The sequence below is a fragment of the Nasonia vitripennis genome (genome assembly GCF_009193385.2).
Source record: "Nasonia vitripennis strain AsymCx chromosome 3 unlocalized genomic scaffold, Nvit_psr_1.1 chr3_random0003, whole genome shotgun sequence".
Taxonomy (NCBI): domain Eukaryota; kingdom Metazoa; phylum Arthropoda; class Insecta; order Hymenoptera; family Pteromalidae; genus Nasonia; species Nasonia vitripennis.
In genome coordinates this window covers 202,707-218,067 of record NW_022279622.1, presented here as the reverse complement: position 1 = coordinate 218,067, position 15,361 = coordinate 202,707, and the positions used below count along the sequence as shown (strand labels likewise).

At 36.1% G+C, this 15,361-nt stretch overlaps 1 protein-coding gene across 3 annotated transcripts in view; it reads left to right on the top strand.

Annotated features, from left to right (window-relative positions):
• The window catches only part of LOC100116562 (ubiquitin-like modifier-activating enzyme 1), a 92,302-nt gene that overhangs the window by 22,370 nt on the left and 54,571 nt on the right, over nucleotides 1–15,361 (top strand). For all 3 annotated transcript variants that reach the window (XM_031925596.2, XM_031925597.2, XM_031925598.2), the window contains exon 3: nucleotides 11,729–13,873. In XM_031925596.2, the coding sequence (XP_031781456.1) occupies nucleotides 11,729–13,873 (2,145 nt within the window). The remainder of the gene's footprint in view (nucleotides 1–11,728; nucleotides 13,874–15,361) is intronic.

The following is a 15,361-nucleotide window of genomic DNA, read 5'->3' as shown; positions in this document are numbered from 1 at the left end:
CAAAAATTATAACAACAAAAGTAAGGTACTGCACATGTACACCAATAAAAGGACCAAAACCTGCACAGTTCTAATGGAATTCCCACCAGAAATCTACAAGCACATACGTGAAAACAATAATAAAGTTTTTGTAGGTCATCAGTACTGCAAAGCCTACGATCTTATTAACATTACCCCTTGCTACAACTGTGGAAGATACGGACATAGTGTATCAAAGTGTAGGAACAAATCAGCATGTATAAAGTGCTCGGATAACCACAACGTAAGTGTCTGTAAGAATGACAGAATTGAGTATGTGAACTGTATATTTAACAACGCCACATACAAAACAAGTCTACCAACGGATCATTTGCCAACAGATAGAATAAAGTGTACAATTCTTAAAAAGAAGATCAAAAAATATAGCAACTCTATTGATTACCCGATCGCACCTGTATTACCGACGTGGGATGAAACAAGCGCACGTAAACAAATACACAATCTACAAACAAACAAACTACTATACCACAGATCGATAACGACAGGAAAAAAGAGGGAAATCTACGTTTTGATACGCAGCAAGAAAACAACAGTCAGCATATTATTCCAAACACAGCAAATTCAACAGTTGAATAATGGAAGCACAAATAAATTTAATCGACGAAATACAAAATAGCCTAAATGAACAAGAGCGAACATATATGGATATTGAGTCTTTCAATAAGGAAAGGACTAGTAGTAATGATCTAATTTTGTATTTAAACATTAGAAGCCTAAATGCCAATTTCGATAAATTACAAATCTTTCTTAAAAGTCTAAAAATAAAACCTTACGTTATTGTATGTACAGAGGTATGAAAACTAACACACTATCAGTATTATAGAATAAAATATTACGAACTTTATTATAATCACGGAGACATCAACAAAAATGATGGTGTTGTGGTCTATGTAAATAAAAATGTTAAACATACTAACGAAATGATAGCTATAGGTAAGCTTAAAATATTAAACACTACAATCCCTCTAAATAATAATAAACTACTTGACATCTCATCCTTATATAGATCACACGGACTGAGTAGCATAGAATTTAATCAGAACCTAAAAACTTATCTAGAACATAAAAAAAAGCAAAAAACCATATTATAATTGGTGATTTTAACATAAATATTCAAGACTATAATCATGTAAGCATGGAATTCATGAACAACCTTCAGGAAAAAGGTTTCCTCCCAGGTTTTACTAACACCACCAGACCTACAAACATAACTACAAATGAAGGAACTTGCATTGATAATATCTTTGTCAAAACTGATTTTCTACGTACAAAATCACTAACTCTCATGACGCTCATTACCGATCACTACCCACTTTTCCTAGAATTAAAAAATGGAGTATTAAAACAGAATAAAAAAGAGTCAGAAGGAGATATATACTATTACAACTATAAAAAACTATATAACACTGCTAGGCAAATGAATTGGTCAAAATTTAAGAATACAAATGATCCAAATGAGAATATAAACGAAATGATAAAAGAAATCCAATATTGCGCGGAGAGTTCGAAATATAAAAAACCAAATCTGCGGAAATCCAAACAAACCCCCAGGGAAGACTGGTTAACAAAAGCTATTCTAAATTCCTGTAATACAAAAGAAATACTTTACAACAAACTCAAACAAAATCCGAATAATGAAGAACTAAAAGCAAACTATAAACATTTCGTTAAAACTCTAGATAAAATTATTAAAGAAGCGAAAATCGAACATGAAAAAAAAAAACAATTGAGAAAAATAGGGATGATCCCGGACTCACATGCCCGGCTAGGCTCATCTCTACAGAGAAACTGTCATACATAAGAGAAAAAAATGCAACAACGGACAAATTTATGACAGCAAGACAAATGTTAGTTCGGAACTGGTGAAATTGTGAAAGCTGTGAAAAGTGCCATGATACAAAGTAGAAATTTTAATCTTCAAATGTTTTTACCGTTAAACAACATCAAATATAACACAAAAATATAGAATCTTAGAATCATGCAATATAATCTTATTTAATGTGATATTTAATGTCGTCGTAGCATTACTGGTTTAAAAGACAAAAATATAGAATCATTTACGAACACTTTAGAAAATACCAACTAATAACTTATTTTTTTATATACAACTGTTAAATGGATTATATGTCATTGTTAATTTTTTTGTAAATACTAATATTATATACTGTTATCAGAGTTGGGGCGAATAGAGTCCAGGGACTCCTGTAACCCAACCTAGGTTAAGTGTGAATGAAAAGGATGGTATGATCTGCGTTTGGAAGTCCGACAAGGATTTATGCTATTCCTACGTATGAATGGAGGCTGGACTGTATGTAGTATGACTGGAGGTTATTGCTGTAAAACAATAACTAACCAGTATTTATATGTATTCTCGTTATCTCTGTTATCCGGACCTGCGAACAGGAAATACTGTTTTCCTCTGCAGGATTTGCGGCATTATAGTGTGAATAATATCAACTCTGTATCGGATGCAAATGTTTGTAACTCTGGAGTTAAATAAATAAATAAATAGTGTTAATAGGGATTAAATAAAAAAAATCCATTGTTCTACAGTGACTTTTATAAGTTTTTTGCGAAAACCATCAACTTTAACGAATTTTCCTGGGCCATACAGTCAACATCAGTCTGCAAAAAACCCACAGTCTTAAGCCGATGAGAACAGCTTAACCGAAAACGTTGCTAATCTTCCGGCTAACTCAAGCCACTGTTTTGATTCCGAGAAACAACGGAGAAAAAGCAGAATATTTGGAGAAACTACGCGTAAAAGAAAAGATGGTTTATCACAAAGGGAAACTGTTAATCGGCGGAAAATTATCTATAGTGCAAATACGGACGCGGATAATTTTTCGAATGCGAATAATATAAAATTCACATAATGAGGGCCAATACGGTTTTACCATCCAGATGATAACACCCAAACACTGGCTGTAAACAGCAAAATTTTTATTTTTCAATAATTAGATTTAAGCAAAAACATTTTTAAATAATAATAAATTTATTATTATTTGAAAAAATTTATTAATTGAAAACAACTTCAAAAAAATACTAAACGTTAAAAATTTTTTATGGTTATCACCTGATAATCAGCTGTTTATCATTAGCATTTTATCTCATATAAACGCATATTTGTAACTATCAGCTGAAATAAAAATATTAGGCTGATATCACCTGATAATCAGCTGACGTTTTGGCACGATTATCAGCAGATTATCAGTTAATAATCAGTTGATTGGCATCTGCTTTTTTTAGTAGGGATAAACCGTAATTGGCTTATTGGCTTTAGATCGTGATTTTTTCTAAGTATAAAATGATTTGCTATTATTTTAAGTTTTCGACTAATACGCGTTAGTTGCGTTATCAGTTTTGACTCGACTAATTTATAAGTATTTTGAGAGACAGGAATTTTATAAGTTTGTGAAATATTCGAAAATATTCTAAGTCTTTTACCTGCTGAAGGCATAAGTTGCTCAAGAGCAGAGACCAGGCGCTTTAGTTGCGCTGGCGCTTAAGTTGCGCTTCGGCTAGTGAGCTAGTACGGGTTGTGCGGGTCCTTTTATAGGCCACGGAGAAAGCGGGAATCGAGCCGCCGGAAAAACTTTCACATTCATACTTGCACACACTCATTCACACCTATATACAAAAGTCATCTACACACTTATAATATAATGCGCGTGCCGCGCCGCTGCTGCGTCGAACTCCTTCTCTCGCGCCGCTGCGCTCGCCACTCAATATATACAGATATGCAAGTGTGTTGCGCGCTCTCACCGCACTAACTGCTGCTGCCGCTCACTGGCTCATGGCGCTGCTGGTGTTATGCTGCTATGAGCTCAGCTGACCCAGAGCGTTTGAATGAAGAGTATGAATAAAGATGAAATTGTGCACTTTCCAGATTTTCCAGGGGATATTTCTGGAGTTTGAACGCAGACCATATACTTATGACTATAAACGAAGTTTGTTGTGGTTAAACTTATTGTAATTTTGAAGGTAGCACTGTATACCGTTCACCATATCTATAATGGTTTAATATCAGAATCATTTTGACACCTAGACTTCGTTTACTGAAAATGAAAATTTATTTTATACTTAGTGCTTTGTACCATAGACCATGTCTCGACATCCGGGAGATTTTAATACCTGGACATTGTCTGCTGTAGTTAAAAATTTTCTTTAGTACGTTTGTTGTGTACCTATAGTGCATTGTATCACAGACTATGTTTCGCCATTCGAGAGGTGATTTTGACACCTGGAAATCGTCTACAGAAAGTGAACATTTTTTTTGTATATTTGTTATATACTTAGTGCGTTGTATCATAAACCGTGTCTCGCCATTCGGGAGGTGATTTTGACACCTGGGCATCGTCTGCTATAGTTAAAAATTTTTTTTGGTACGTTTGTTGTATCCTCAGAGCATTGTATTGTTGACCATTTTCCGCCATTCAGGATGTGATTTTGCAATATTTTTATGTAAAGGTAAAATTTTGCACTTTCCGGATTTTTCAGGGAATTTTTGGATCCAGTGTTAATTATATTAGAAAACCGAGTTAAAAGGATCACATGCCAAAGCTGTTTATTAATATGACATCAACATCTATATTATATCGCGCCTTTTTTAAGTTTATTCGTTTCATCGTCAGATCTGGATATAAAGAATATCTAAAGAACTATGACCGTCACTATGACGAAAATTTCGCAATTTCCCATTTATCTTCTATAGTGATGTAGTTGTGTTGTCCGTCGTAATTAAAATCTAGTCCCTTCAGTATTATTTTTAATACATCACATCGCATCAAAATAAATATATTTTTTCAATAACTAGTTAATATTACTCAATAACAATACATTCTTCAAATTAAATTTAAATTTAAATAATAAGTATTATGCTTTATTATTGTTTGTGTTACATATTTCTATTATTATAAATTTGTAGATTATATATATTTAAAACTTGAATCAATGTTTAAATATAACAAGCAAGCGTTAGCGAGTGCGTTTTTAGCTAGTTATAATTAATAATCCTAGCAATTTATATCAAGGTAAATCAATACGTAAATTAAGGTTTTTATTTGGTTGCCGCAGGGTTTCTTGAATTCTATTGATCGGTTTACACTTCACCAAAGTTTTTTTATGTTCAGAACACATGTGGTTTCCAAATAAGTGTGGGTACATCACAGGATTAGAGCAGGTCGTCATTAGTAAGAACAATGAACTATCCATTTCTCGGCCCCTTATCATCGGTGTACCACAGGGTTCCGTCCTAGAACCCTTACTGTTCGCACTGTATATCAATGACATCGGTTTCTCTCTAGATTCTGACGTGTCTCATTTAGTCTACACAGATGACCTGCAGATTTATAGCCGATGCCGCCATGAAGAGCTCGATTCTTGTTCCGTGAAGATGAGTGCTAACGCCGAAACGATTACATGCTGAGCTAAACAAAACAATCTAAAACTAAATGTCCTTAAAACGATTTCAGGACAGTTTGCGAAATCACAGTTCGCCAAAAAAATTCGCCGAATGTACAATTTGCCGAAGGCACTATTTACCGAATGCACAATTTGCCAAATGGACAATTAACTCGAACAGGTTACAAAATAAAGATTTTTTTACTTAAAAAATGATATTCCACACAAAATAATTACATAATGTTTCTAACCTTCTAACCGTAAGAATGTACAGAAAGTTTATCTACTAACGATTTAACTAAAATTTATAACCTAACTACTCCAACACTAACTTCGGGGAGTGGCTGGGCGCATTTGGTTAGCCGTGGTTAACTCTGGCTGATGCATATTTGTTCCCGGATCTGGAGGTTATAGATCGTGGGTATATATAAAAAAAAACCAACTACCCCAACACCAACTTCGGGGTGGTACTGATCTCGGATGCTACCGAGTTGCTTGACTCCAGTAAAGATGATGGGTGAGTCAACTCCATAACCCAAATAAAAATAATAGGGCGCGAAGCGCACTACAAGTGGTTATGGTTTACTATGGGTAGTGGTCATCGGTGTGTGTCTGCGTACGCGTGTATTAACCCTAAAATACCGCATTTTTAGATATTTGTCGTATATATAAACGGTGATTTTCGGTGAATTTATGCTGATATGAATATTACTCCAAAGTCAATGTGATTAATTAATTTTTGTCAAATAGTGATTTGGTGAACTGTTATCAGCAAACTGCTTGGGCACGCTTAAAACCAGGGCCATCTTTTTCGGCTCCCCCTACTATATTAATGCTTTACTATTTAAATTTAATACCTACATAAACATGCTTGACTCTAAACAAACGTGGGAAGAGCATGCCAACCCAATTATGAAAACTTGCTCGCTCTTTAATGTACAGACTATACTTCTTTAGGACAAGAACTAATCTCGGACTGCACAAGCATATGGTGCAAACCCTTCTGTTTCCTATAATCGACTATTGCTCATTAGTTTACTGTAACTTAAGGACGTTCGATACCAAAATGAAAATCGTTAGAATGTTTTAAGAACAATTAAAATCTGTTAATAAACATGCGATACACTTGTTGGTAAAATATCAGATCGATTGTCAGTATAGTTTTTGCAATAATTGACTTCAAAGTTAGGCTCTTATACACAGGCTCTTATGGGATAACCTTAAAAATGATTAAAACACTAAGATTGCGATTGCTCAAAAATGGTAAGAATAAAATAAAAAACTTTGTAAATCATTGGAAAATTATTTATAAACATGTGCACGAAATTGTAAAACGATTTACAACACCAATTCTGTGTATTGAACGAAAACGTAAACAAAACCGCCAGCTTGTTGGCTGTGAGCGGGGCTGCGCGGTGCGAGGGGCCGCACGCGTGGAGAGAGGGGAGTCTCTCTAAGGGGACACAACACCTTTAAATCCTTAAAAAAAGAATTATGAGTAAAAATGACAAAATTAAAGTAAATTATTTGAAATTTTTTTCAGTGATATTAAGTATAAATACCTTTAACTTTAATGTGCTAAAACCTTAATTATCCCTGCTGATCTATTGTAGCATTTGGTGCAATATTTTGTGAATTTGTTCACTGTCCGTAGGATTCTAAGTGTACAAATGGTTCTTTTGGGCTCAAATTCCAGGATACTTTGTACACCTGTAGTTTTGGTATGAGTGCAGGGATTTGAATTTGAATGTTTAGAAAATGTTTTATACCCAAAAAGATAACATAATAAGCGAAGAAAAAGTAAAAACCCAGTATTTTCATCGACAAACCATTTCTAAGCATTCAAATCATAATCCCTGCAGGTGTACAAAGTATTCTCCTTGAATCTGAGCCCAAAAGAACCATTTGTATACTTGGAATCCTACGGACAGTGAACAAATTCACAAAATATTGCACCGAGTGCTACAATAGGTCAGCAGGGATAATTAAGGTTTTAGCACAGTAAAGTTAAAGGTATTTATACTTAATATCACCAAAAAAATTTTCAATTAATTTACTTTAATTTTGTTAATTTTACTCATAATTTTTTTTCCGGATTTAAAAGTGTTGTGTCCCCTTAACGCAAGAGTTTGACCTAACACTCCAAAAACTGATAAATACAGACATCCGCTACATCTATGGTGTATGAAGGAATAGGCACATCATTCCTTCCAGACGAGAGTTGCAATGGCTTACCACGACCGGATATAGGAAATACACTCCTAGATATCCCTACCTTCTCATCAGAGGCATTGAGAAATTCATTCCACGTAAGCGCCTCCTACTTCTGGAACTCACTACCCTCACTATACGCAATACTACATCCCTTACTATATTCAAGCAGAGTGAAAAAGAATACTATTACACTTAACAAAACACAAACGCTTACATACACCATTCTCTCTTGCTTTCATCATCTCCTCTCACAAACATCACAAAAACTATAAATCATTTTATTATCTGTAAACGAATACATAATGTTAAACTATTTCTCATGTACAACATATTGTACAATAATAAAGAAATCTGATCTAATCTACTCTTATGTCTCTCACACACACACACATACATATACACACACGTGGACGAAGGCTGATCAACCTAGCGCGCTGAGCCTCCTCAAGGACTCCTTCTGGCTGGCTGGTTTTCATCCCACAAAAGCACTCTCGCACTTTACTCTCGGGCACGCACGATGCTGACGTCTAACTTCAGTGAGGTCGGCACGAGAATGATGCGTTGGGTCGCGATCGCGCGCCCTGTGCCTTTTTCCAGCTCTTAAGGGCCCGGCCGATAACGAAGTCTGATTGGCCGGGCAAGTGCAAAATGATCTGATCAGCTGCTCTTTTAGCACCAGCCCGGACCAGCAGACTTCTTGCAACGGTTGGCAAGATTTGCAAATTCCCGGTGCTACGGCGAGTCTCGAGGAATCGTGGGCCTCACTCAAGCCGATCGCCTTTGGCTCGAGACGGCTGTTTGGGGTATTTGCTGCGGGAATCGTAAACATGCCTGGAATATAAGATTGCTCAAATGATGATACCCTGTCAATCTCGGAGGCGCAGATGTATTCTATTGTTGTGTACGTATTTTTGTCTGAGTGATGCGTTGGACCGAAATTGAATGGTTGAAGCTTATAGATAGTAAGCGAATCCGATAGAGTTCTCCTAGTAAAAGAAGCCGTGTGTCACTCAATGTTAAAGTATTCCATACTGAATATGTAATTGTATGCGCTTCTGCAGCTCAGTATGGCTTTTTCCATGTCACCCCAAAAACTTGCCTTTGGTGGGCTGTAAATCGTTCTGCACAAGATTTTTTTTTTAACGAATGAAATTTCTAGAAAAAAATTTGGAATGCTTTCTGTAAGTGGTAGACTGCCTAGAGCGAACAACTTCTTTGGCTGATATGGACTCGTAGACGTAAATGGCGACTTCCCTGCGATCCTCACCAATCCTATTTACTCGAAATAGATTGTAATTCAGTATCTCAATGAGTTTCGAGGTGAGACTTGCGTTGAGAAAGGTCCAAATACCTAATGTTTATTGTGGCTTTCCACTCTTTGAAGATCAAGTAGATAATACCACCTTTACGTCCTCAAGATCGTGCTCGGGTAAACTGAGCTCCACGAAACTATGGTGAATCTCTTTCTCTCTGCGTTCAAGAGGAATATCATACACTATGATTTGCCGAGTCAGTTTCGTATCCATCTTTATTCACAGCCCAGCTTCTGCTAGAGCCCGGCAGTCCCGTAATTCGTCAAGGTCAACCCCCTCAGCTTCGATTCCAATCGCATTGTTGCCTGTATAGTGTGAGCGCTTGGTCTTAATTTTGAGCTTTACTGGATTAATATGATCTGATAAATTGATCCTTCGTTGCCTGCTTGATAAAGATAAAAGGATCTTTTACTTCGTCTTTCAGTTCAATGACATTGATGGTCACCATGTCAGAGTAGATAGCTGGCTTCTGTGTCTAGTGCTTCACAACCTATTAAATGAGCGTGGCTGCCCGGAATCAAAGCACTAAGCTGTGATTTCAGCAGAGGAAGCGTTCCTGGAATCGTTTGTCACCAAGTGGAATCTTGTCACCGCATTGTCGATCTAGTTACACACACGATAAATTGCGGACAGTGTCGTAATCGCGTCACTAATCTCTTGTACATATATGCAAAGTTTCTTCCGATTTTCAGAGAGCTTTTTCGTGCCAAGGAATTTAAGCACGAGGTCCCGCTTAGATAACACTGACTTCACGATCTACTGAATCTGCGCTATAGTGAGTTCACTCTCTCTCCTTTGTTTGCTGCTTGCAAGCGTCCAGTCGTCGAACTCCTCTTCCCTTCTCCGTAGCCGTCATCATCCAAGTCGCTTGGCTCCGACATTGCGGAAGTGAAATTAGGATTTGTAGAAGAAAAGATTTAGAAATTACTCTAAAGAACTGCTTAACGTCATTTCAGGAGGCACAGCACAATGGACTTTGCCTGAGTGCTCAAAAACAACGTGCTCGTGCAAAAACCGACGTAGTTCACCTCCGTTCACATAGCTAAGACTAAGACTACTTTAAATACTAATTAGCTGATTTCAAATTAAGTCTAGCTTTTAAACACGTGTTAAAAATCAAGAATACAATACATTTAACAAAAAAAAGCTAATGAGAAGAATTAATCTACCGTCAGCATCAATAAATGCTCAAAATCTACGCTTAATTACTTAGCTGATAATTTCATTGATGTCTTTTTCGAGAGGAATATCCATATTTGTGTAAGTAGATATTAAGTTATAAGTAAATAGATTAATAACAACTTTAAAAAGCGAAACATTATTATAATGTCCTTGTGAACAATAGATACATTCTTTTGATAGATGTCATTTATAAAATTTATACATTCAAAAAAGTCAAAACAAAAACAAACTGAAGAATACTAACTTTTGAGTGTAAATTGAAACCCTGGACACTAGAGACCAGAAGCACGCGATCAAGATGAAAAAAAAACACTAGCTTTTTAAGATTGAATTTAATACAGGCAGAGGGCGTTAAGATCTAAAGTTCTTGAGATTATTATGGTTATGACTTTTGTTTACATTTTTTAAATGCTATAGTCACGTTTGTATTAAGGTTTAGCAGACTCCGTCAACAAATATTCATCAATAAAATTAGTTTAAGCATTCCTTAATTTTCATTTTGTGTATGAAGAGTTAGTGTATTTATTTTGAAATGAGCGCCCCTTACGAAGACGATGTGCGGATATCTGTTATCAGAGTTTTCTGCGCAGATTTCTGCACAAAATTTAAACCGTCTCCTTTAAATTTCCAGAAAATTCTTAAAATAAAAAAAATAAAATAATGAATGCCTATAAAGGTGTTGCCATTCAGATAATAACACTTTAATAAGAGGGGACAACATTAAATTTAAATTTCAAATTAAAATAGTTTTGCATTGTTGTACAAAATTTTATAATAATACAAAAATATTTCAATGTTGTTTCTATGTTGTTGCAATGCTCATTAAACATTATACAATCCAATAGCGATGTTCCCTGAATAGTTGCAGCAATATTAATGAGGTTCTGTGCAATATGGCGAAATCTGGTGATGCAATCTTTAGGCAATGTTCCCAAAATATTGAATCATGACTACTGCCTGAATCTGACGCATCTGCCAAAGGAGCTTCAGAAAATATTGCCGGAAGATTGGATGCTACATAGGAAAAAAATTAAATAGTGTATAAAATTGCACAATGACATAAGCTATACAATGTATACGGGTCCCCGCATATCACCAGAATAATGAAATCAAAGAGGTTAAGATGGGGTAGGACATGTGACAAGAATAGACGATGATCGTAGGGCAGCGCGTATAATAAAGAGCAAGCCAAATGCAATGCGAACTCTAGATCGACCTAGACGCAGCTAGTAAAAATAAATTTAATGAAAATTGGGTGGGGAGAGTGCGAGATGGGTGGAGTTAGCACATAATAAAGATACGTTGATAAAGGCTTGCATAGATGTATTGATGAACTTTCAATTTCAAAATGCCATTAACAAAAAGTATTGGTCACCTGTCTATAAAAGCGTCTCGTAAGAATATGTTGCAGGTATTTGTGCATAATATATATTGTGTTCATATTTTACATAGCTCATGGTCCCACTTATTATTAGTTTCACCCTCACCATAATCTAGATATATTTTATTACTTTGTCATAGTAGCGATTTCTAAAGATCCAAGTTATTATAAAATATATGATTTCTTTTCGTTGCAGGAAAAAATCGTGCTGAAGCTTGTTGTCAACAGTTATCAGAATTAAACAATTACGTGCCAACACGATATTATTCTGGACCACTTACATACGAGATTCTAAAAAATTTTAGTGTTGTAGTAATCACTGAAACTTCACTTGACGAACAACTTAGGATTTCTGAAATCACTCACAGTAATAATATTGCTCTTATAATAGGAGAAACCCGTGGTTTATTCTCTCAAATATTTTGTGATTTTGGAGATAGCTTTTCTGTTATTGACGCTACTGGAGAACCCCCAATAAGTGCTATGGTAGCTAGTATATCTCGAGATAATCAAGGTGTTGTCACATGTCTGGATGATACACGTCATGGAATGGAAGATGGTGATTATGTTACATTTTCTGAAGTGCAGGGTATGAGTGAATTAAATGGTTGCGAACCGAGGAAAATTAAAGTTCTGGGTCCTTACACATTTAGTATTGGAGATACATCTATGTATTCTGAATATATTCAAGGTGGTATAGTAACCCAAATCAAAATGCCAAAAAATTTACATTTTCGTCCACTAAAAGATGCACTTATGAACCCAAACATTGTAATTAGTGATTTCGGAAAATTTGATTACCCTGAGCAAACACATTTAGCGTTTATTACTTTACATCGATTTATGAAGCATAAACATCGTTTGCCTGAGGCTTGGAATACAGAAGATTTTCAAGAATTCTTGAATTTAGCTATTAACATAAAAAGCGAATATAAACTGAATTGTGATATTCAAGAAGATCTTTTTGGTCTTTTTTGCAAAACTTCATGTGGTGATTTCAGCCCAATGAATGCGGTTGTTGGAGGTATTATTGCACAAGAAGTAATGAAAGCTTGTTCTGGTAAATTTCATCCAATATTTCAATGGTTGTATTTTGATGCCGTCGAATGTTTACCAAAATGCCAACCAGAAATCAATAAAGAAAATTATTTATCTGAAGGATCCCGTTATGATTATTTTATTAAAATTTTTGGTAAAGATTTCCTGGAAAGGTTAGCTAATTTGAAATATTTTATCGTTGGAGCAGGAGCTATTGGATGTGAGTTATTGAAAAATTTTGCTATGTTAGGAATAGCTACTAAAGATGGCAACATTACTGTAACAGATATGGATTTTATCGAAAAATCTAACCTCAATCGACAATTTTTATTTAGACCTGCTGATGTTCAAAAGTCTAAAGCGTCAACAGCTGCTGCTGCTATTAAAAAGATGAATCCTGAAATCAATATCATTGCTCACGAAAATCGTGTTGGACCAGAAACGGAAAAAGTTTATAATGATGAATTTTTTGAATCTTTAGATGGCGTTGCAAATGCTTTAGACAATGTCGATGCTCGCATATATGTTGATCGTAGATGCGTTTACTATAGAAAACCACTACTAGAATCTGGTACTTTAGGCACGAAAGGAAATACTCAAGTAGTAGTGCCGTTCTTGACAGAATCATATAGTTCTTCACAAGATCCACCTGAAAAAAGTATCCCTATTTGTACTTTAAAAAACTTTCCTAATGCAATAGAACACACTTTGCAATGGGCTAGAGATAATTTCGAAGGCTTATTTAAGCAAAGTGCAGAAAATGCTGCACAGTACATTAGTGATTCCCACTTTATTGAAAGAACTTTAAAATTACCTGGCGTACAACCTCTTGAAGTTTTAGAGTCTGTCAAAACAGCTTTGGTGGACGAAAGACCTAAAACATTCGACGAATGCATTACATGGGCTCGCTGTCATTGGCAAGATCAGTATAATAATCAAATTAGACAGCTGCTTTTTAATTTTCCTCCTGATCAAATAACGTCAAGTGGTCAACCATTTTGGTCTGGACCCAAGCGTTGTCCCGTTCCATTAGACTTTGATGTCAGTAACGAATTGCATTTAGATTACATAATCGCAGCTGCTAATCTAAAAGCAATTGTATACGGTATACCAATCAATAGAAATAGAGACGAAATAGCGAAAATTGCTTCTACTGTGGAGGTACCAGGATTCACACCAAAATCTGGTGTTAAAATAGCTGAAACAGATTCTCAAGTTCAAGTATCAAATGGTAACGGTAACATTGATCATGAACGATTAAACCAATTATTAGTTGAGCTTCCGAAAGTTGAGGAATTGGAAGGTAAGACCAATAAAAAAATTTTGTATATGATTTAGATAAAATTTTTTACGCCTTATTTAGTTTCCAATAAAATTATGTTTTTGTAATCATTTGCTTATCTGAAATAATATTTTTTAATAACGTAACAAAACGCCGAAATTGCAGTATCGCACTGTAGGCCCAATCACTTATAAATGGTACAAATTAGTAATTAGATTAAGCATGCAAAGAAAATAGGATAGTAAAGTAGGATACCGACTATTTACCCCTGAACGCAGTATACAATTTTTTGTAGAAGGCAGAAAAAATATTGTAATTATAATTCAAATTTTTTGAAAGTTATTACAAAGAGTTTTCACATTTTTTTACAGAGAACTAAAGAACCTTGAAGCATCCCGTGGGCTTCATATCCAGTTATCGTTATAAATGCAGTGCGTGTATATGTTTGTGTGCGTGCGTGCGTGTGCGTGTGTGTGCGTGTGTGTGTTTTATGTGGCGTAGGCAGAGCAAGTTCTGCATAAGTGGCCCTCCGACACCGGGTCCCCACAGATACTATCGTTGAACAATACTTTAACCCGTTAACTAGCCTTTTTTGGCTTCTCCTTTAAAGTTTGACATTTCCATACATCCCCCATTCACCAAGGTGATTAGGGGTTCAGGATCAAACTCGTTTACTTCATTCTGCATCGTCCCGCTATTTTCTTCATTCTGCATCGTCCAGCCGTCTGTTTTCTGCAGCATCGTCCGGTCGTCTACTTCGAGCAGCATCGACCGGTTATCCTGTGGACAGACTCAACCCCGACACCTACGTTACTCTGCATTGGATGAGGGAGTCTAGGCTCAACTCTGTTACCTACATTCCTCAACATCGGTCTGAGGAGCACTTAGAGGTGCTCAACCCTAGCTCCTACGTTCCTACGAGAATGGTCCTTACGTAGTTGTTTACTGCGCATCAGCCATCTTTCGATGCTAGCATAGCTGTCATTATTGACTCAGGGGTCACCCAAGTCTGAAGGTAACACTTGAGTTCTTTTCATTCCATTTCGTATGGCGAACAGCCACAGAAGACATGCTCCGCATCTTCATTTGCTTCCAAACATAGTGGGCAATTTCGGTTGTCCTCTATTTTGAAGCGGCGTAGGTAGTCTCGAAAGCACCTATGTCTGCTCAAAAACTGCGTTAGGTAGTAATTCACTTCCCGGGTCGTCTTTTGGACTAGTCAACAATCCTTGATATAAGGCGGTGCGTCCATCGCCCCTTTTCGCTGGAGTTCCATCATCTTTGCCACTCAGCTAGGGTTTGTTCCTTTGCGGATTTCCAAATTTGTTTTGAATTATTTCACCACGTCGGCTTTCTTCGCACATATACTTTCTTTCTGTTCCTATCAGGTCAATAGGTGGCATACCTGAAATAACGCACACTGCACCTCCTGATACTGTTCGGTAGACAAAAGCGACCCGCAATACACTGCTCCTATACACTGTTGACAGCTTTCGTGCATAGGACTTC